The 23033-nt window shown below is 41.8% G+C and overlaps 1 protein-coding gene across 1 annotated transcript; it reads left to right on the forward strand.

The window, feature by feature from the left end:
• Positions 1-494: 494 nt before the first annotated feature.
• Positions 495-22097, forward strand: LOC126848312 (paired box pox-neuro protein). Its single transcript, XM_050589114.1, has 6 exons — positions 495-1981; positions 6377-6414; positions 13541-13761; positions 18875-19121; positions 20269-20437; positions 20533-22097. Exons 2-6 carry the CDS (start codon positions 6402-6404, stop codon positions 21074-21076), a joined length of 1194 nt encoding a protein of 397 aa, XP_050445071.1. The 5' UTR covers positions 495-1981; positions 6377-6401; the 3' UTR covers positions 21077-22097.
• Positions 22098-23033: the final 936 nt, after the last annotated feature.

Genomic DNA, 23033 nt, shown 5'->3' on the forward strand with positions numbered 1-23033 from the left:
CTAGTGATGGTGAGCATGATTGCAAAAGAAACTACCCTCGTACGAGAGAGCGAGCAAGAACCGTCAAAGAGAGGGAGGGAAAATAAAAGAAGATAAAAGAAGTAGAGCTCCTCTTCGGAGGAGCTTCGACGAGGAGAGAACACAGAATAGCAGAGCGAGAGAGAAGCGCGTTTTTGTCCGCCCACCCCCGGGCTCTCTTTCTTTCCTCGGGCGAGTCAACCCCTCCAATCTTGCTGTCTCTCTCTCTATTTATCTTCTGGCGGGGGCCACGGGCCGCACTCTTTCGTGGGCACAAGGCACAACCCGGGACACGGGCCACGAGTCACAGGCCACGCGGACCTGCCCGATGCAACATCCAGCACGCGACGACACGCTACCGTCACCTTCTGTCTCCCCCCACCTCCCTTCTCATTCTCGTTCTCTCCCTCTCGATTCGTTTCTCGATCTCTCTCTCTCCCTCCCTTTCGTTCTCTCTCTCTCTCTCTCTCTCTCTCTTCTTTGCCGCGGCGTACACACGACGCGTACGACCGAGTCAGGAGTATAGACACGAGTATAGGCGGTGGCAGAGGGTACGGGGGACCTGACCGAAAGCAAAGCCCGTAACCCCCGTTTGCGGGCCGAGCCCACTTCAGACACGCCGTGTCCTCCGCGTGGTCCACATCATCCTGTCCTGACCGCCTCTCTCTCTCTCTCTCTCTCCTCTCTATTTATCTATCTCCTTCTTCCTCGCCTCCTCTCCTTCTCTCTCTTTTTCTGCTGCGCGCGCACGCACGCCCGCGTATATCTCTCGCTGCGCTCTCGCGCCCTTGCCGTATTCCGCTCGTCGGTGTATCTGTGCCTGTCCAGGCACAGTTCTCCCTCTTACCTCTGCCTCACCGACTGCCTCGCTGACGTACGTCCTTCTCCTCGCGAGCGCGTTCGCCGGGCCGGCCGACCGACCGCAGTTTGCGGTCTCCACCGCGAGTTTGCCCTCGCGTCGCGCGGACTTTGCCACTCCGCTGACTACCTGGAGTAGCTGCACGTGCTCCGCGACACGGGTAACGAGCCTGGGAGCACCGGCTTGCCGAGAAGAGGAGGAAGAAGCCGAGGAATCGGCGGGGACTACGATCTCTTCTCCCAGAAGTCGGAAGTTGAACGCGTGGTTACCAGTGAGTCTCCAATCGAGTGGAAGTGGAAGAGAACATTGTTAAGCCGAAAGTTTTTTTTAAGGGGAAATCTCAACATTTTGTCGACGATTGGGACGGCATTGATCGACCAGATTATTCCTGAGATATATTTGCGACTGTGTAATTAATTACGAACGCGATTCCATTCAAGGAATGATCAAGATTTTTACGATTGATCGGATCATTAAAGGATCCGAACGTATACGCGCATTCGACGATTGTTATGACTCCGAATGAAGGAGCAACGTCCACCTCGCGACTTCATCAAGGACAGTCGACCGCACGTTTCCGCGCGGGTATCGGAGCGGAATAAGAATAGGGAACGAACGACGGAAGGAAGCACACGGAGATAAAGAGCAGATCATCGGTTCGTACAGCGGAAGGTGGTCGTTGAGAAAGAGAGAGAGAGAGACCTTCATGTTGTCATCTGACGTGTGCTCGTGGGTGTATTATTATACATAGTCGGCCTCCTCCTCTCGCTTCTTTTTTTATCTGTCTCTTTCCGGCTTTCGTATCACATCCACGTCTCATTGCCGTGAAAGCGAAGTCATTTCCTGCGTGAGTCGAGCACGCGACGCACGCCAGGACGAAACGTCTCTCGACGAATTGTCTCGCCAGGAATCTAACGTACGACAAAACATGACGTTGTATCATCAGTATCCATTTCGAGGCGAACTAAATTGAAACGGCAGAGGAAGAGGACCGAAGTAAGGGGGAACGGAGCCAGGACGAAAACTTCTCGGATCCTCGAGAAGAGCGAATGCCACTCGAAAGCTGAGGAGAACTACGGGCCGATATCATAAAAAAGTCAACAGGTACGTACGAGGGGGATACGTCCCGCTCCCCCTTTTTTTATTTCCTCGCAAGAACATACCGTGAAGGATGTTTTCCGTATACGATTGTGGTCATCCGGTTCGATAAATAAATTATCCGTCAAGTTTCTTGCCAATTAGACAGACCGATCCGCCTCGATCTCGTTATGCGCTCGAGATCTATCGCGTTACCACCCGGCGTATCTCAATGTCGACTTTCATAAACGTCGATACGTGTCGCTTGAGTATCGAGAAAAACTCACCCCTACAGCTGTAATGTATATATTCGCGCATCCGCGACTCCGCGAACCATGATTAACTCTGCATCCTCAACTGTTTGCTATAATTGATGATAGTTTCAGCTCTTTTCATTCTTCTTTTTTTTTTTTTTTTGCAAGTGGCTTAAATTTTTTTTAAACTTTCTTGTTCAAGCGAGTTATATCTCCCGAGTAGGATATGTGTCGCGAGCTAGCACGCTTTACGATTATTCTTTACGGATTAGTGGAAAAGTGTATTATTTTACGAGCAGAAAGTATATATTCGTCGTTTATGGCGTTCGTTCACGATAATAATCTGACCTAAATAAATGACATTCTCGAACGCAGTTTTGCGCCCGCGGCGCACGTGCGACGTATGTACTCCCCTCACGGTATCTTTCATCGGCAGTTTCCGATATTCGATACTTATCGATACCTGTCCCGTGTAGGATTATCTGTACAGGAATTTAAAACAAAAAGAATCCCTGGCGACTCTGACAGAGATCGATAGCGAGAAATCGTCTCCGCAGAATAATGTGTGTCATTTCAACAAATTAAAATTATAAAATTATCGCCGTGCATGTGCGTGTCGATGACGCAACGTGAAAATCAGCGGCGCTAATTACGCGATAATGATCCGACGGGGGAGGAAAGAGGAAGGAGCGAGAAGGGAGGAGAATCGAGAAGGAAATCAGCGGGGCTATGCTTCGACATGAACATGAGCGAGCCTCCTCCTGTCCCCTTTCCCCGTGACTGCGGTGGTGGCCGAGGAAGGAAAAGGCGGATATATACATATACTTATATTCGCGGTCGGAGGATATAAGCGATAAATATTAAAGTTCCCTATAAAGCACGGAGTTCTACCGCACTCGTTCTCTCTCTCTCTCTCTCTCTCTCTCTCTTCTTTTCTTCTCTCGGCGGCACGGTGGGGCCCCTGGCACGCCATCGCTTCATTTAAAATGCAAATTCGTTCGGGTGGCGTGAACCACGGCGGCCCGAATTATTCTAATTGCCCGCCCCTCCCCTCCTGGTCTCCTTCCTTCTCGCCGATCTTTCTTACCGTGCTCTCGGAAGCTTATCCGCTCGGCCATTTGGACGCATAACTGAAAAAAATCCTAAATTCAAGTCCCGTCCGCGCATTGAGATTATTTTAGCGCTACGTGATTTGCGAAAGATCAAACGCATTTATGGAACAGTAATGTTAACCTTGAACATTATTGTGGATAAAACGCACGTAAAGTTCACGCTCGGAAATCGATCTAATTTTCTCAAGATTATGTATATGTGAAATTTATTAAATTTATATCAAAATAAAATGCGAGTACAATAGAATTTGTCAAGTATAATGAGAAAGGCAATTGAGCAATTTTAATATACAATAAGGTGTGTGTAATTTGTATATTCAGAGTGTCCTTCTATTCAAATTTTATAAAAAAAAAAAAATTCCATGACCATCCAGATATTTTTGTTCAAAATTTTAGGTAAAGAGAATATATTAAAGATTTTTTTGGTACAATTTTTAAAGTAAGTTACTTTATGCACTTTTTAATGCTTTCATTTCACCATTTATTTATAAGATAAGAGAAAAATAATGAAAGAGAAAATTTGTCTAAAGATTCCTCGATTTTCAATAGAATTTCATGAGAATTCCTTAACTTTTCCTAGTAATAAAATAAATTCTTGAAGGATTACAAGTTCTCTATTTTTTTTTTTTAGGGGATAGACACTCTGTGTGCCTTGATCGGTCCGCGTACACTCGTTAAATTCTCTCCCTCTTCTTGAGTCTTCTTCTTTGCCGCGGTGCGGCAATCAAAATCATAATAAAAACGATTCTTAATCGATATACAGGATTCGATTCGAGAATTGGCAGCGGTAGAGGAAGGCGACGATGTCGAGAAGAGAGAGATAAAACCCGCGTACTCGCGTACGGTAGCCGCCGCGGGTATACGCATAAACGTGCAAAGTGTGCTGGAAACGAGCGTAGATTATCGCGGGTAACGTGTTCACGATCCGAGCGAGATGTCGTGCACATGTAGGCCTAATATATTCAGATTTTTATGGCTGGTGGCGTATCGGTGATACGGCGGTCCACCCTCCTTCCACCCGTCCCCCCTCTCTTTCCCTCCTTCCTCCCCCGTCCTGCACCACCGTCATCGCTGCGGCGAGGCAGCCTTCCTCCACGTACCACTTAAAGCGCGGGGTAGCCTAATGAATAAACAAAAACTAGATTTCTAGCTTAGGGCTTACACGTAAAAGCGTGACCTTATACCGGCGATTTACCGCGGCGTCGCGGTTCTCAAATCGACTACGTTCTCCGCGTTGCCGGAAGGCTTCTACGAGTCGATGGGAAATGTCCACAATCGAGATTTTTCGCATTAATCTTGAAATATACTTTTCTTTTCTTAATTGACAGGATGTATAATTTCTCTGACTTTTATAGAGTTTCCAGTTGTAAGGAAAGGAAGAGAATTTAATTATCGGAAAGGAAATTTGTTTTTACGTTAGAAATAGATATTTTTAATGGAAAATATATGGAGTTTTTATGTTGTTTCGTGGATACTGCGAGAGAAAAGATCCGCGTACAAATGTCGAGAGCGCGACGCGTGTTTGCAACGTTTTAGATGCGTTTAGAAGAGCGGATGGAAGAAGGAAAGGAAAAGGGCGGAGACACGTGTTTGCAAGAGTAACATCGGCAAAACACAGAAGGCACGCGAGAAACGCGACGGCTTGCTGTAGCCGCGTACGTCTGATTTATACTAATCACTCAATTATCATTATACAAGAGACTATCTTCGTTGATGTGACGCGCCTCGTCGTCGGGGCAAAAATATCACCTGTACTTTCGCGACAAAAAGCTCTCGTTGTTATCATTTTCTCGCATGTGTAATCTACTCTTTTTTTCGGATAAAAGTCAAAGACTCATCGTGATAGATTTTTTTGTATCTTTTTATTTATTTATTTATTCATCTTTAACGGATTTGCGTCATTTATGGAAAATTATTGAGACTAATTATTTCGCCAGATGAGAGAAAAAGAAAAAGAAAAATAGTGTTCTCGATCGCAAAGCGATGCAAATTAGTAATTGGCCGGAAAGTAGAGTATCGCAAGGACACCGCGGATGAAGAAATGAGTTTTCGTCGAGGCTCCGTGCGGCGCATAGCCATTTCGACTATATGGATACCGCGTAACGTATGTAATAGTTACATCAGATTAGAGCCCGGGGAGCGAGCGTGTAACCAGACCTAATGCTGGGGTAAGCATCGAGTCACGGGGGTGAAGGCGGATCGTACCTTATTACACGTACACCACGTCTCCACTGCGACGGGCGCGCTTTACACAAGTAAGACACTTAGACACACACACCTGTGCGAGGAGAGAGAGAGAGACGGAGGAGGGTAGAGTCGGCGAGAGCGAAGGAGTCGCGCGGTGGTCGGGTGCAGGGGTGGCGCAAGGGGTGATTCGGTAATCGTGCATTAATTTGCATCACAAAGTACACGCCACCCGCCACGCTACGCACGCATTCCACGTAGTTTTCCGCTCGCTCCGCTTCTATCCGACGCGAAGTTCTCAAACTCGAGATAGCGATTTCTACCCTCTGTCGCTCTGACAATCGCGATCACATATACGTCAATCGAGGAACCAAGTGTCAATGAGATCGATCGCGAATGTTATGAACGATGAAAAAGAAGAATGTGAAAACGATCATCGGCGAAATTGCTAATTTATGCATAGTCGGCGCAAAAACTGCGAAACGAAAATATGAAAATGAAGTGATCGCGATGGTGGAGGGGGCGAGGGGGCGAGGAGCCGGTCGCCGATCTCTCGACGATCTGTTCGGGAATGAGAGTCACGGTCGGCGACCACCGGCGGCAATATTTTGCCGCGCTTTCGCTTATCGGTACGGTTGCATATTTAAGGGTTGCCATGTCAAGCGTCAAGCGCGCCCTTTGAATACATTTAAATTCATTAATGGCGAAGGCTATACTCTATAATACGTCGCACGGTGTAACCACGCGCGCGCATATACGTACGCGCTCGCGAGGATTTAATATACGGTGCGCGATGCGTTTCACGTTTGTACCATATGACTTACAGTTCGCCGTTGAGAGTCTTAAAGAGGCCTGTACTTGCTCTGTTTCAGATTGACGTGATTGCTCGTCGTCGACATGCCGCACACCGGTGAGTACATATCCGCTCTTGAGATCCTTTACATTTGAAATTTCACTCCTTGATCGGAAAATACACAGCCGTCTCTCTGGTCGGGCTTGAGAGAATTCTCTGTAATCTCAAAATCAAGTGGCATTTTAAACAACTAACACTAGTTTACAAATTTCACACTTTTTTTTAGTGCTAGAAATGGAATCAAATTTTCTTTTAACGCTGAGTTCAAATCTGTCATCAGAAAAATTCCAAATTTTTTAAATATAGCCAGTTAACAATACTGCAGTTTGCCTTACAATTTCATTGTATTATACCATTTATTCGCAAAAATTATCCTGCAGATACATACAAGAATTTAATGCTCAACACTTTTAATTTGTTTTCTAAATTGAATAAAAAATTTGCTATATATCCTAAAAATGATTTTTCTTATATTTCGAAAATCGAACTCGATAGAAATTTTTTGATAGTAGATTCAGTGCTAAAAATTATTCTAGAAACAATATTCAATATTCTGGCACAAAACTTTGTAAACTAATGTAAAAACTTATCATTTATTTGCACATTGTCATTTTTTATACTCTATTATTACAGAAATGATATAAATTTAGGCAATAAATTTGTAATAGCGTAGAGGCGTTTTAATGGAAATTTTCGAGAGAACAACATATTCGTGAAACGTAGCCAGAGGGGTTAAATCTCGAGTTAAATCCCAGTAGTATACAAATAGCTAGTATGCTAATTTTTTTACGAGAAAGACGCGCTAGCCGTCGACTGGCCGGTTTGCTAAATAGCCAATCCCACGATTCGTCGCTTCCTGATTTATGCGAGAGGGAATGTAACACATCGTTATGGTTTCCTCGGGACGGGGTCAGCTACCGTCGCGTCGGCGAGATCACAGGACGACCTCTTTCACAAAATCGCGTGTAGTGAAAATTAAAATTTCTCCCTTCCCCCTTCTCTTTCTTTCTCTCGAAGTAAAAAAGCCTTCTTCTCGCTTACTCTGGCAGGTCTCGAGACTAAATAACGATTTAGAAAGCAATTTGACAGTAATTAACGTAGAATTTTACAACATGGATCGAATATACCGAGAATGTACGGGTCTATTATTAACCGAGTTTAATTACAATTTCCCGTCTCATTCTCTCCTCCTCGACCTGGCCGTGATGTTCGTGTCAAGAATCCTGAATTCCGATCGAGCGATCAATCTTTTCTTCCTCCGACGAGATACTAAGGAAAAATTTTTGAAATTGAAAAAAGATATTTTTTAATTATCAGTCTATTGTGAATAGAAATGTTGATTAATATCACTAATATGAGTCTTGCCAAACAATTTGCATTTTGTTCTCGAGCTTCCTTAAATCACTTGTAATAACATTTTTAATAAATTATAGCAAAATCTTGGAAGGAAACATTTAAATTTGCATAACGATTTTGCTTACGAATCATCACGATTAAATCAGTTTGAAATTCGTGTTTTTGTATATATAAGAATATAATATAATATAATATAAATATACGGAAAATTACAAGAGACATTTTTATAAGAAATATAATTATAAGAAAATTATATCGGAAAATTGGGTGAAAATTATAAAGATTATGTATCACATATCAGATACTATTATTATTAGACGATGTTATCAGAATCCCTAAAGTGCATCTCGGCAGAATCAACGTTACCTTTTAATTATTTAGTGAACTCATTACATATGTTACCTTTTAATTATCAGGAACATTCAAGCCGCAGATAATCATTAGAGCGATAAACGATTTAATAATAGCCGTCGTAGTTAACCATCTTAATACATTCCCATTTACGGCTATCTCACTCCCGTGTATTCTTTTAAGACAGATGATGACGGATCGCCGATAGCAAATGACTTGAATAGCGACCTATACGTGTCGATTCGCGAGACACGCTATTCGGCATTGATTCGAAATGACGGCGATCGCGATTCTCGATGCAACGTGCTCGCTCTCGTCGGAGAGAAAAAAATGTGTTGGCATGGTCGCGTATCATGATTACAGGTAGGCAGGTGTAGAGTTTGGTTAGGACCTTAAATGGCCAACGCGATAGGGATCGTTGTTGGCGATCGCATTAGCCGGCTAATTCTAAGCTAAGCCGGTATTATATCCGGAGAGATGTTCCTTTATGCACTCGCGAAAGTATCTCTCAAAAGTACCCTATGTTCTAAAATTTGTGTACTTTGCTGGCGAAAGATGAGCAAAAAAATAAGAAGGTATTATATAAAAATTAATAACTTATAATCATTACCTTTGATATAATGATAATATAAGGTAAAAATGATTCTTTGATTGGGGAAAGTAATACTGATACATGAATTAGAAAATTAAAGTCGATTTACATTATATTATCCTATAACATATAAATGTATTCAATTACATTGAATCTATCTGCAATAAAAACAGATACGTATAAATCGACACTTGACACTTTCTTTCTAAAAAAATAAGTAGGATAGTATAACATGCGTATAATATGCGTAATCAAAATGATAGAAATTCTAAACATATTTTATTAATATTATTATTAATTGACCGAGCCGATGGATCAAGGTGAAATCATATTAATTCGGCGAAAGAGTGTCGAAATAGCTAATTTGTGCAGAATTATGTATGAGTCGCAGCGTTCCGGCTCATAAAATCATTTTAATTTCCATTAATAGAATCACCATAATATCGATGAAAGGTTTAATCAAGGTCAAACAACAGCGTGTCTCACAAATTAATTGGTGTTTCGGAAGAGATGAATATCATATCTTTTCTTACATACTGGTAGATACTCTTAAAAAATATTCTTGTTCACAGAATTTGTAAAAGACGTTTTATATGTATATGTATACAGGAAGTTCTAGGTCAGGTCAATGAAACTTTAGGATTTTATAGAAATTTGAATTTGGAACAAAAAAGTTTTGATAAATGTAGGTCCGAAAATGTTAGAAAGTTATAATTAATAAATTTCGAAAAATCACGATTTTTTTGATGATTTTTAAAAATAACTTTAAAACCCTTCATTCATTTGAAAAAAGTAGTGAAATAAATTTGATGAGTAATTAAATAACAAATTAAATTACACCAATTTCATTTAATTCTGATAAGGCGTTCAAAAGAAAATAAGCTCTAAACAATAATCAAGCAGATACTAGAAAAATGGTCTTTGTGTAAACTGCATTCGTAGTGCAAACATTATAAATGCAAACATAAAAATATTCTTAATAAATTTTAATCATAACTAATTATTTACAGAGAGTTTATTAGCAATAATATCTTTTAACGAAACGTTTCCGGATCGGAATTTTTTTGCTCCAAATTCAATTTCTTATAAGATTCTGAAGTTTCATTGATCTGGGACACCTTGTATACAAAATTTGTTGATATAAATTAAATAATTTTGAAATAATTTATAATATAAATTAAATAATTAAATTTAATAATTAAAAATTTAAACAATTATAAATTAAATAATTTGTTGACATAAATTTAATAATTTTGAGTTAATAAAAGTGAAGAAAAGAGGAAGATAATTCTGGAAAATTAGGACATATTTCGCATAAACGTCAATTATTCATACTCATTGCATCGGCAAAGTGGTAGTTAGCATAATATATATTTCTTGGATGCGCATTTATATATTTAACGATTCAAAATAGGTCTTTTAGACATTCGAATCGTGTGTGTTTACGACAAGTGCACGATTTATCGCGCTTTTAATTGTTGCAAACGTCCCGTTAGTGCAGATAACAGTTACTTGAACCGTGCGTCTCGCGGTCATGTTCGCATCAGAATTTATAGCGCATTTCATCTTTTTTTTTTCTGATTCTACGCTCTTCATCCCCGTGTCCGGTTCTCGACTTTGACCGTTTTGCGGATTGCACGTTTCCGGTATTTCGATGCCGGCGCGTGCGTTTTTCTTTCGCATAAACGAATGGTTTGTGCTACTTACAATGCACGGCCAGAAGTCAGACCGTTAACGCGCAGTTCCATTATTTCGGCGGAATCGCCGGATCCAGATTTGCACTTAGATAAAGACATTTCGGCCGGTTTTTGCCGTAATAATAATTTGGCCCGCTGTGCGTCAGTCCTTTCGCGTCACGTCACATCCGTCTGAAACGCATAGCGTATATAATCTTTGTGCAATCGCGTCACAGATTGAGCTCGGCAGAGCGAATGGAAGACATTAAGGGACAAATAATTAATCGATTACTCGAGAATCGCCGAAAAAAAAAAAACATTAATTTAGTGGAGTGTATAAAGTAGAAAGTGTGTAAAACAACAGTCTGCCAACACGCGATTAAATATATATTATATAATATTTATTTATCGATAAAAAAATCTTGTAGCATAATTGATAATGTGATTAAAATATGTACGTGAGCACGTGACACGCGTATTACAGCTGGAAGCGTAATAAGTTCTTCTCCGAAAATGAGTCGCGGTCTTACTCATGTGTTCCTGTCACGCCAATCGAGAGACCCTTAAATTATCCAATAAGGACAATCCGTCACACCTTCGACTGGTGGTTATTATCAGCAATTTCCACTTCGTACGACCATAATGCTACGAGTGTCACGTACACTCGCGACGTTATAAAATTATAAAAGTGGCGTTTCGTAATTTTGTGTCTCGAACATAATAGATCTTCTGCGGTGATTACGTTTATTTCAACGGTCATTTATATCCAATCTTAATTTTCTCATTAGTCGCAATGACTGATGAGGAAATATATTTATGTAAGAGAAAATATAATTTTATTTGAAAATAAAATGATCTTGTGTGTGAAATCTTTCAAAGACTGTGATCTCGAAAATAAATTTCATGTTAATTGTCGGCTGTGTCTCTTTAAACCGGACTTTTAACTTTCGCAGACATGAAAGTCGACATTACGCGACTATAATCGCGTTTCATCATTTGATCTTTCCGGAGCAGTCTCATCGAGAAGTAAGAATCATCGCGGGAGTATACTTCGCGATCGTCCGTCAATTAGTTATTAAAGCGCTAAATAAATGCCGCGGGATTCGAGGAATCCCGAGCGTAATGGCAGTGGAAAAGATTGACGAAAATCTTTTCTTTGATCCTCGGATCATTATTTCTCGAGCCGATCCGGTCCGGTGCTGTCGGCGTCGGTGATCGGTGCTGGTAATGACATAATTAGCCGGCGCGGATAATAATTAGTGATCGTCCTCCGGCGCGCACAGTTCGTTCTCGTGCATCCGTCTTTTACGTGAAGGCGCGTGGCTCGATTTATATAGGTTGCCCGTGGCATTTAATGTTTTCGCAGCCTTTTTCTATCCTTTTTTTTTTATATTCTTTCAAGGGGGGGGGAGAAGGATCGTCGTTAGTAACGCCGCTTCTGTGTAAGGCCTCTCTCAGGCCTCATTTCAAGTTGCGTCGAGAATAATCACCGAGGAATAAAACTCGATCATCTCCATTACGAGTTATTATTCGTTAAACTTATATATCTGACCGATTATATATTTCCACAGTTTATCGATGTAACCGCAAATAAGATTGCTCTCGCGTTCTTATAAATCTTTCTTCCTTTTTAATATTAATATTAATAATAATATTTATTAGTCATAATATTTATATTAATTAATAATAAATTTCTATAATTCTTGATAGATTAGAAAACAGATCAATTTCTATAATTATAAAATAATAATAGAGAAGATCAAATAATAATTGACAGAAATAGAATTATTACGCGAATCGCGTGTAATAATTATGCTATCAACTAATTGCAAAGATCGTGACACGGATTATCGAGTGATCGAGAAACGAAGACTTTTTTCGCAATCAAAATTTATGACGCGGTTTTGATTCGACAGTTTGTTTCTTGTCCTCTAGACGACGATTTTGTATGATAATTTGCGTACACAAAAAAATAAACAGAAACTACCGTACAATTTAAATATTATTCGCCTTTTGATACGCGTCAAATCTGCGAAACATTTAAGCGCTCATTCTCTTTATAGCGGACATAAAATCGGTGATCAATCGGTTGGTGATCGTTTTTATTCACATGAGATGAGTCTGGCATTACAGTTTTACGATACCGCTCGTGGAATAATTTCGATTTTATAAAATCTTGAGGCGTGCAAATCAATTAATTTATACAAAACGTACGTCTCGTAGAAATGCGTGTAATACATAAATAATTTGCCACCTATCGTCATTTAAATCTGCGCATTGCAACGTGCCGGTGAGTAGGAATTACGCGATTAAAAATTTTATAGACGTGTAAATATAAAAAAAAAAAGATGAGAGCTACATCTCTAAAACAACTGTCGTCGAAAATCTCTTGTCTACGATGAGTCTAAATTTCATTCAAGATCTTCGTCGGAACATTATGTTAATTTTATTACGTTCCGGAACTTCGAAGTTGTAAAGTCGAAATTTTATTAAACAGAAAGTTGTTTAACAGTAAAGGAGGAGATATCATCTAATTATACACATTTGGAAGCATTTGAAGAAGTTTTTGAAGAAACTTTTGATGAAATAATGATCGCGCATAAGCAGGAAGTAATTTACCTGCCGTTCTTTACACGCGAAATAAATAAAATACATTTCGTAAAAGGCATATATGCCCATAAGTGTCGAAACAAGAGTTGTCGTATATGTTAACGAACATTTAATATGTTTGTCTCGTAATTCAGGTTGCATAAGAGCAGCGTAATGCTCACCTGATTCCACGTTAATTACAAATGAGCCTCGAGGAGTAAAGAGTCGTCGGGATTTCGCTGTAAAATCGCTACGCACGATCTCCTTCCTAATATTACAGGAAATAATGACACATCTTTGCCTTTGCGAACAGAAAGGACGGATGGAAGGATAGGGAGGGGAAGGTTCTTTCTGTGATATTCGTCGTAACGATGTCATTAGGGGGCTAGCCAGGACCGCATGCCAAAAAATGCACCTGCCGACCTTCCCGGATGATCGCGAGCGCACTATTAGCGGACATTTCCGACTTGTCCGTCCCCTAAATCGATAATTACCTTTCGCGGTACCTTTTGCCGCGAAATCTCGAATTTGCAGCTTCGAGTTTCCTTTATCGGTACGCCGTCGTTATTTCGCTTTATTAACCGCGGTATAATCGCGATCGGTTGATCGACTGTTCCAGGACAAGCCGGGGTAAATCAATTAGGCGGCGTTTTTGTGAACGGCAGACCGTTGCCGGACTGCGTGCGCCAGAGGATCGTGCAGCTCGCCATGGTCGGCGTCAGGCCGTGCGACATTTCGCGGCAGCTACTCGTGTCCCACGGCTGCGTCTCCAAGATACTCACGAGATTCTACGAGACGGGAAGTATCCGACCCGGCAGCATTGGCGGAAGCAAGACCAAGGTAAGATTTCATTGTCATTTTTAATAAAATGTCTATATTGTACAGAGCTGGCCCAAACGTTTTGATCAGATTTTGAGATTTTATAAGAAATTTAATTTTGAACAAAAAAAAGTTTTCTATAAAAATGCTTCCTTAAAAAGTTAGCGCCCAAAAACGTTTGAGCCCACCCTGTATATACGTTCAGTGTTCTATTTTCAAAATTACACTTTCTTATAAAACGTTGATAGATTTTTATTTAAATAACATAGATTTTTAGTTAAAACGTCAAATTTACAAAGAAAATGTTGTTCGACGTATTCAAGATTTTCTGGAATATTTAATTAAAAAAATAAAAATTAAAATCAGAGAATTTAACAAAAATATTATATTAAATAAATGGATCGTAATTTAATTTAAAGTCAATGTACCCTTGAAAGAAATTTGATTAAATGTCGAACTTTTAAAATAAAATTTATTGGAAAAATAAAAGAATTGGACATTCGGCGTAAAGTGCACGGTAAGAGCGCATAGTTCGGAAAAAGATTAATGTCGGTAGCATCGCAAAAACACATGAAAACAAGCTCGATCGCACGCATCCGAGATGCGTTAGCGGGCGATGCCACTGATGAGGGATCGTTCCCCATCGTCCTTCCCTTCTCTCTCTCTCTCTCTCTCTCTCTCTCTCTCTCTCCCTTTCTCGCGCAAAGTCGCGCGTTCAGACATTCCTGATGTGATTTTAAGTAAGGGCTGTGTTTTGAAGGGCTATGCGTGCAATTATCCAAACACCTTGCCGCACGACTCAGCATTTGCATAATTTCATGGCTTTCTTGGCACGTGTTTTCTCGCTGATAACATATCGCCGACTTAGCTTAGCGCATCAAACGACGCGTTTTTGATGCCCTCTTGGAATATTAACCAGTTCCTTATCGATCGATATCCGAAAAGAGACCCGCTTCTCGCCACCTTTTTCGCGCGAATTCGCGCTCGAAATGGATTTCGCGAAATTGTCAAATCGATCGTAAAAGACGATAAGATCGCACTCGTGCGATATTAATACGCAAAAATCGCGCTCTCTCTCCGTCGCGAAATTTAACGACGAATCGCAGTTTTTACCACGCGTGTCCCACGTCTGGTCTCTCCCGAGAACGCCAATTTCGCCCCCCGGGTGCGCCATCGCGAAGCTGCACCAATACAGCGGCGATGTATCGCACACTCACATGATACCGCTAATGACAATATAATTGCACGGTGCGCATGCACTGGGAATTTCTTACGACGCGCCGACCGTGCAGCGTTACTCCGTAAGCGCGTTTCGGCTTAATGAATTTATTTTAATAACGCTGCGTGCGTCGACCTTCCTCAAGTTCGAATTTGATGCACCGACGAGAGAAAATAAAGAGAGAGAGAGAGAGGGGAACGTGGCCCGCCGTAGGAGCTTTGAAGAGGCATTTAAATTCCGGCTATGCGGGAACCGATTACGCGTGCATGTAAACGATAGTCATCATCCGCCATTACCGGTGATTCGGTTTTATTTTACGTATGTCAAAATAGTCTCATGGCGAAATAACGACCGCGCGTTTAATACGTGGCTCCTGAAGTCTCGAAGTCTTTTTTAACCGCCCTCCGCGATCCATTTCTTTTCTTTTTTTTTTTTCTTCTTCTTCCTTTTGCGATAAAGGAACGGCAATGGGAGTAAGAAATTAGAAAGAAATATCGACATCGAGAAATAAGTGTGCGCACAAAGAATCGAGCGTCTCGCCTTGCAACGCACACTCGCTGCCCCCCCCCCCACTTGTCGTCCGCACAAAAGATCTCCTCTCGAGATGATCGTTAGATAACCGGCTTGGCTCGTCACTATTCCGCTCGTCCATAAGTGGCTCTTTTAAAATTATGCCGATAATTAAATAATGGCTACTAGGTAAACCCTTTGATTGCCTGGCAGTATTAACTCGTCGAATCTTGAAGAACTGACATTTAATCGTTCCCCCCCCCAATCCCCCTTCCCCCCGTTCCTTCCATCACGTCGATTTCCATCAAGAGGAGAACGTTCCGATTTTACTGCTGAGTAACGTAAGATGAACGTGCCCTGTCAAGATTACGTTGCACCCCACTTTGAGTCTATTATTACGACTTTCCGCGCTCTCTCTCTCTCTCTCTCTCTCTCTCTCTCTCTCTCTCGGGCCGCATATCCTACGATATTGCCCTTCATCGGTAACGGATGAAGCAGTGCTTCGCGCGCTGTCAAATTCGCCGTGCGTTTTATTTCGAACCGCGCATCTCGGATGGATTTGCAGTAGGATCTCCGATCCAAATTGCGTTTAATTAAATTTACTTTCGAGAACACGAGATGTGTAGCACATAAATCATATGTATATACCTGCGGTACACACGATCTCTCGCCCGTCTCGGCGCGTCGTGCGATGCAATTTAGCGTGCGATCCCGCGAAATTAATCGACCAACCATCGGCGAATCTACACGTGTTATCCCGGGTACGTAACATTTTCGAGGCATGTCCGCGTACTTTCTCTTCGTTATCTCTCTCTCTCTCTCTCTCTCTCTCGTACGCGCGCGCGCGTCAACGCGATACGCGTCCGGATAATGGGCCGGCGGCATGACAGAGAAAATTGTCTCATGAAAAATGCACGGTCCGCGTCAAAGCGGTAATAAAGTGGAACGTCGGGGAAAAAAAATCGTCAAGTTTCTCCCTCCCATATATGACACGCGGATAACGCCTCGACGCGGAATACGCATCGCCCCGTTTACCCTCCACTCTCCGATTCGCGATCGCGATCTCGGAAATTTCTCGAAAGTGTTGGAGAAGAAGGACGGCGGGGAGGGAACACTGCGTTTCCGTGGAACGATTATTGTCACGGGGCTTCGATCTGTCGAGGAACATCCATCCATTTTCTCGGCATACAATTCACGCTCTCGGACGTTTTGCCCCCGTTTATCTGGCAATTAAGATCTCGCTCGTATTTGATCGGCCCCGCCCGGACGTGTGTATTTATTTTTCGATGTATGATTTAGCGGCATTGAAGAGCGCCGCGACAAATGGAAACGTCTTGTTTTCCACGGAACATCGAGCGACGGTTTCTATATATAGTTGACACAACCCGCGCAGTTTAGAAAAGATTTTTACATTATTTAAAATATAAAAAAAAATGTATCGGGTTCACGTCAATTTTTTGTTTAGATAATCATCGTTTTTAAACTTTTTTTTTACGCTATTTCATTCTTCATTCGAATTTTTTAAATCCATAGCTCTCGTTTGTCCCCAATTCGCATGCGAAGCATGGGAAAAAATGGAGCGAAAAGTGTCGATGTTCGTCGTCATCCTTATCGTCGACGAGCCGAGCGCGTTCGGGGCGCATGTAGCAACTTGCGCGCGATAATTACCGGAGTTGGTCAACCTGTACGCGCGGCCCGGTATATGCGGGTTATCTAACGTTTAGTGCCAGATGTCCATCCTGTCCGGCCAATTTCCTCCGTTGGTCACACGCATACACGTATGCACACATGCGTGTTCGCGCATTCGATGCGCCCGGCGACGCGCGAGGGTCCCCGCATTAGAGGAGGCACCGCGTATATATCGCCCAATCCCGGGGTAATTGTGGCAACGACGACGACGGAAGTGTCAGATTAGAATCTGAGATGCTCCCGGGAGCACGCGATGCTTGTCCTAGCCCCCTCGAACTATTAGGCGCTTCTCTCTCTCTCTCTCTCTCTCTCTCTCTCTCTCTCTCTCTCTCTCTCTCTCTCTCTCTCTCTCTCTCTCTCTCTCTCTATCTCTCTCTCGGTCGGGCTCTTTGCTACCCTGAGGCATTAGCCCTTAAACGTTCTCGCCAGTGGTGCTTTCACTTGTGAAAGACGACGATTCGTATTCGATATCTTGGCAATTTTTGCGATATTATAATTGTTCCGAAATCCGAAACAATTTTCGCTATTAAATCGAAGTTTATGATTTACGATAGCGATTAAATGATTAATATTTTTTTTTTTTTTGTTAACGGGAATACGACTCCAGATTGGGCAAGCAATCACGCGAGAATTCATATAATGATCCTATCGTCATTCGAGACCTATAATTCCTCTTAACACTACTGAACACGCGTCGACAGTTCGCCGTCTGTCTTTTTATAACGATCGTATCGATCATTGTCCTGTTGCATACACCCGGAGTATTTATTCCGCTCCTCTGCCAAACAATTTGCCGAGAGAGATCGTATCGGGCCCACGCGAGCACGGATTACCAACGCGCGAAACGTCAAGGTATCGATCTCCTCCTCCTCTTCGCTAAATGGATCGGCCCGGTAATCGACAGATTCGGCGATATCGTTCCGCTCGTGATACGTACATACGTATCTTCGCGGAGAGAGAGATAGAACCACGGACCCCTGATGATGATTACCTTTCTCCGGCGAAATCTCGGCGCATCTCTCTCGCTCGCACCCGCTGTCGCTCCTCAAAGAGATCGGCGATCTCGAAATCTCTACGGCCGGAATAACATTTCCATCGCGTTAGCATAAAATTATCCGTGTGCCATTACCGTTCATTAGCAAGTCAAATTGGCCAGATTGAGCACCGCTGGAGCCCTTCAGTTTTGGAGGAACGACCGGTTGGTGGGCCACAACGGCACCAACGGTGGACGGTACCTACCGGCCAACCCGTTACCGCGAACCGGGGCTAAACCGAAATAAAGTGGGGTACACCTACCACCGGACGGATTCCCCTCGCTATCTTGATCGACGACCCCGTCGGTGTTCTTCACCTGTGAACGACATGTGCGCGTGCGACCCGTTCTGACGACAGTGTGATCGCACTTTACATTAATTTGTCGATGAGATAACGCGGGTTATAAAAAAGAAAAAGGGAAAAGTCGCGGATATGATTAACAACAGCACACACATCCTGGCACCGATAAGCATACCTTACGAAAGATGGACATCACGGAAATTGATGAGAAAGTTTATTTACAGCGAGAATTAACGTGCGAAATAAATATCGAGTAAAATAAAATTTTTGTTGTAAAAAATTGAGGAAACGAAAATTATTTTCTCTCTCTCTCTCTCTCTCTCTCTTATCCTTAAATTTTTATTTTTTGTTATTATATTTGTTTCTACTCTACTGTTGCAGCAAGTGGCCACGCCGACAGTGGTGAAGAAGATTTTACGAATGAAGCAGGAGCAGCCGACGATGTTCGCCTGGGAGATTCGCGAGCAGCTCGCGCGCCAGGGTGCTTGCGACCCCCAGAGCTTACCATCCGTATCTTCGGTCAATCGTATTCTCAGAGGCGGTGGGCTCCATACGGATATCCCTACCATCGAGAGCACCACATCCGGCGGATACGCGTCGCAAATTCCGTCAAACGCCGGAACCAGAGGTGAGGATCGACGATGTTACTAAAAGATCACGGGCAATCTTTTATTGATGACGGAAACACAATGTCGATTTTATACACTGAAGAGACATAAACAAGCGATAGATTGCAATCGAGAAAAGGAGAGGAGAGAAAAAGATATGGAGGAACGCATGTCTATTTTCACCAATACGAAACTTCGTGAGTCATTATATGCAGGCTGAAGCCTACGTTGTTGCTACGAGTGCACTATTACAGACTAATGACGCCTTAAACACCTGTCCCTAGGAATTGCTCCGCGGCGACGGATTCCTTTTCCTTTTTTTCTCTCTTGCTTAGTTATTTCCAGAAAGAAAGACGATAAATGTCCGAAAACGACGACTAGCGAGGCGGAGGAGAAGAATAGGATGAGCGATCGTGAACAGGGTATGGGGTAGGGAGGGAAGGGGAAAAATTTCGAGACACCCCGTTGCCGTGATTGACTCGTCAGCAAAAGCCACGCAGAGCAGGCAGGGCAACGGGCACGCAATCTCGCGCTGTCGAAACGGAAAATTTGCTTCGTAATTTGTGCCGCTGCTGGATGCTGGAAGCGGTGCTCAATTTACCGGCTTTGAGCAGCTAATTGCGAAACGAGCTCTCCGGATTCTCATCTTCATCTTTCTCTTAAACCATAGCTGAATCACAAGTGACAGCTAATATCTAGGAAAAAGTTCGCATTTTGTATTTGGTTAAAATATTATTTCACAGATATTATATCTGTATGTTTGTAATATAAATTGAGGGAGACAATCGGATGCAACTAAAAAATTGCAAGTAGAAATTAGAATAAAATTTATAAACGGAATAGATAAAAAATATTTAATATTTTTGACGGTCGCGAAACATTATGAGAGTTCTGTATTATTAGACTCATTTATTAACAAATAAAAATGCGTGACGAATTTATTGCAAATAAATTCAGAACGGAAAAGAAGAGAGATGACATACTTTGATTTCTGTAGAATAAATGATTCTCAATATTAAATTAAAAATCTTATGATTGAAAAACACGTATTCGCGCATATTTTTCCATAAATTTAATTGTAACAATCTCTGTAATTTTTTGAATAACTTTCTCTCCCCGAAGCGATTCAAAAATTATAATAATGCAATTGCTTTCTTTTTTTTTCAGATACACTTATGAGAACCGACTATCAGCTGTTCTATCCGGGTGCTCTAGGTCCGCTGCACATCTCCACAAACAATAGTAATACCGGCACGCCATCCTGGAATCAGAGCTTTTATTCATCTCTCTACCAAGCGACGACTCTGCACTTGCAACACGGAATGCAATCATTCGCGTAAGTCAATCTTTAAATTTAATTAATTTAATGACATAATTGATTCGATAGACGTGTATATTTTAATTAAACGTATTTATAAATTTTTTTTACAGATCTTTGGATGCCGAACGTCTGTCGGAACAAAACGGCGCGCAGAGTCAGCTAGAGTTGAAGTCGAGCTCAAGCTCGACGGCCGGTAGTGATGATTCGTTAGATAAAAGCGACCTAGACGAAAATCTTGTCGATTCACAGGACCACTACAAGTCCTTCCGAAACACGCCGATCATTTTAGAACTCAGCCAGAAAATAGGCAGCGATCGCAGTGCATTCGTCAGGCATGCCACGCCTAACTCACACGCCATAAACTTGGACAACTCGCGGGAGAGCCCGTTATCAATCATCGAGAAGCAGGATCGTCCTACGTCACATAGGACTCTCGAGGCGAAGAACATGAATCCGAATACGATGACGATGACGACAACGAACGAAAGCGCAGTGGTGGAAAATCAGCCGCCGCAACCTCAGAAGAAGAAGAATCCCTACTCGATAGAAGAGTTATTGAAGAAGGACGAGAGCAAATCTCCACCCAGGAGGCCGAGATTGCCTAATATCGGCGTGGTGCAACCCTGCGGAATTGTCGTTAGTAAGGAGATATAAAAGAATATTGTAGCGCCCAAACACGCGAGTTTTCGGGATAAGGCGCGTTGTGTATTTATACAAAACGCAAACTATATCGTGATAATTATTGATGATAAATCTCTTCTCGGGCGAACGTTGTACGGTATAATGTAACGTACATCTCGGCTATAGATACATGTGTAGTATTGCCAGGTGTAGAGAAATACTGACCGATATGTGCGAAATGCATTCAATGAAAATTGAAGGCTTTCATACTATCTTATATAATTTGAGAGTTATTTCTTTGCACCTGTGATGAATAATCTTTGCGGGTACAATGATAGTAGCGAATGTCCTATAAGTGTTTAACTTAAAGTATCGATTAAGCATAGGAGTTGATGGAAGAGATTAGAAGTGGACAGAGTTTTCTCCTTTGAGAGAGAACGTGGCTGTTTTGTGAAGTAAAATAAGAGAGCGGTACGCGCGAGCCATATATAATGTTAGGATCGATGACTATATTATCGATTGTAACTTGTAACGCGTAGTATATAGTGAAGTATACGTAATCTCTCTTTGTGTGTAAGTTAACTTATAATTAAATTATTTTTTTCTATTTTTTCCGCGTTGCTATAATCTTTTAAACGCCGGTGTTATTCTCATCGGCTAGATAAATATGAATACAGCACTATTAATGTTTTAATCGCATCGAGAATTTAAGACTTTACTTAAATTTGTGTGTTTGACGTAAAAGAAACCAGTTACGACCATGCGAAGTAATTGGAAATCCGGAAAAAATTTTTTTTACTGCTTTCACTGATTTATCTTACAATTCGTCGAATTCGTCACCGACGGTGAAATATCAATTAACATCGCCAGTCTCTCCTCACGTGTAATTAACGTAACGTAATAACTTGGACATTTCCAGACCGCTATGTCACGCAATAAAATTCGACATTATCGCATATGCTTTTCGAAAAAAATTAATCAAGACATGTTTGTGTGCCCATCGATATGAAAAAATAAACGCGATATGATGCCTAATAAAAGTTGACAGCAGAAATTTTTATATTTTTTTTATTTAGGTTGAATCTACTAAATTTTAGACATCTTCAACAGCCCGCTCGCGTATTGTTCGCCGAAACGTCGAATGGGCAATTACGCGTCTCTATTGTGATTCTTCGCACTTTAGAGCCCGGTGCGAAATAGCCGTTGCGATGCCGTTATACTAGCGCGGAGAATCGAGAAATTAAATGAAATGCCTAATAAATAAACGGTCGTAAAGCATGTGGATGGAGCCGTGGCGGCGGCAGTAAAGCCATAAACGATTCGGTCGAGGGTGTCATACATGGATATGTCTCGTGTGTATATCTTATAAAATACGACGATATGTCGCTCGCTTATAAAAAGGAGGATTACACATCGAGCGGCCGCATCGGTTCCTCCTTTTTCCATCTTTTTTTGCATTTACAACGTTGTAAACCTTTGCATCTCATTCCTCATCGCGGACTAATTAATGCACTATAAAAACGTCCAGTGCTTTAATATCAAACGATTTGCTCGCTTTGCTATCTCGCGTTTGCTGGTTGCGCGCGTTCGCGAGCTGATGTCTCGATCTCATGAGAACTACAAAAGAGATGTCGTTCCTCACGCGCTTTCTTTTACTTATGACGAATGAATCTTCTTTGTCCGCCGCAAATTGGCTCAATAATATCCGCATAGAAAGAGAAACGCGGGAGAAACCTAGGTGCGCTTAAGCTGTCTTACATAAACGGAAGTTATCATTAAAACGTTCAAACCTTTCCTTTTATTTGCCATACACAGAGATTATTAGATCTTAAGATGAATGTGAAACACATCCTAAAAGTGAAGAGACCCGTTATTCGTGTAGGCTTGAAATATTTATTTTAGATTTAGACACTGCGAAGTTATACGAATGAGCATTCCGTGTTTGAAAAATTATCCGCGAGTTAAAAAAGATCAGATAAAATCTCGATTC

The sequence above is a fragment of the Cataglyphis hispanica genome, chromosome 3 (genome assembly GCF_021464435.1).
Source record: "Cataglyphis hispanica isolate Lineage 1 chromosome 3, ULB_Chis1_1.0, whole genome shotgun sequence".
Lineage (NCBI taxonomy): Eukaryota > Metazoa > Arthropoda > Insecta > Hymenoptera > Formicidae > Cataglyphis > Cataglyphis hispanica.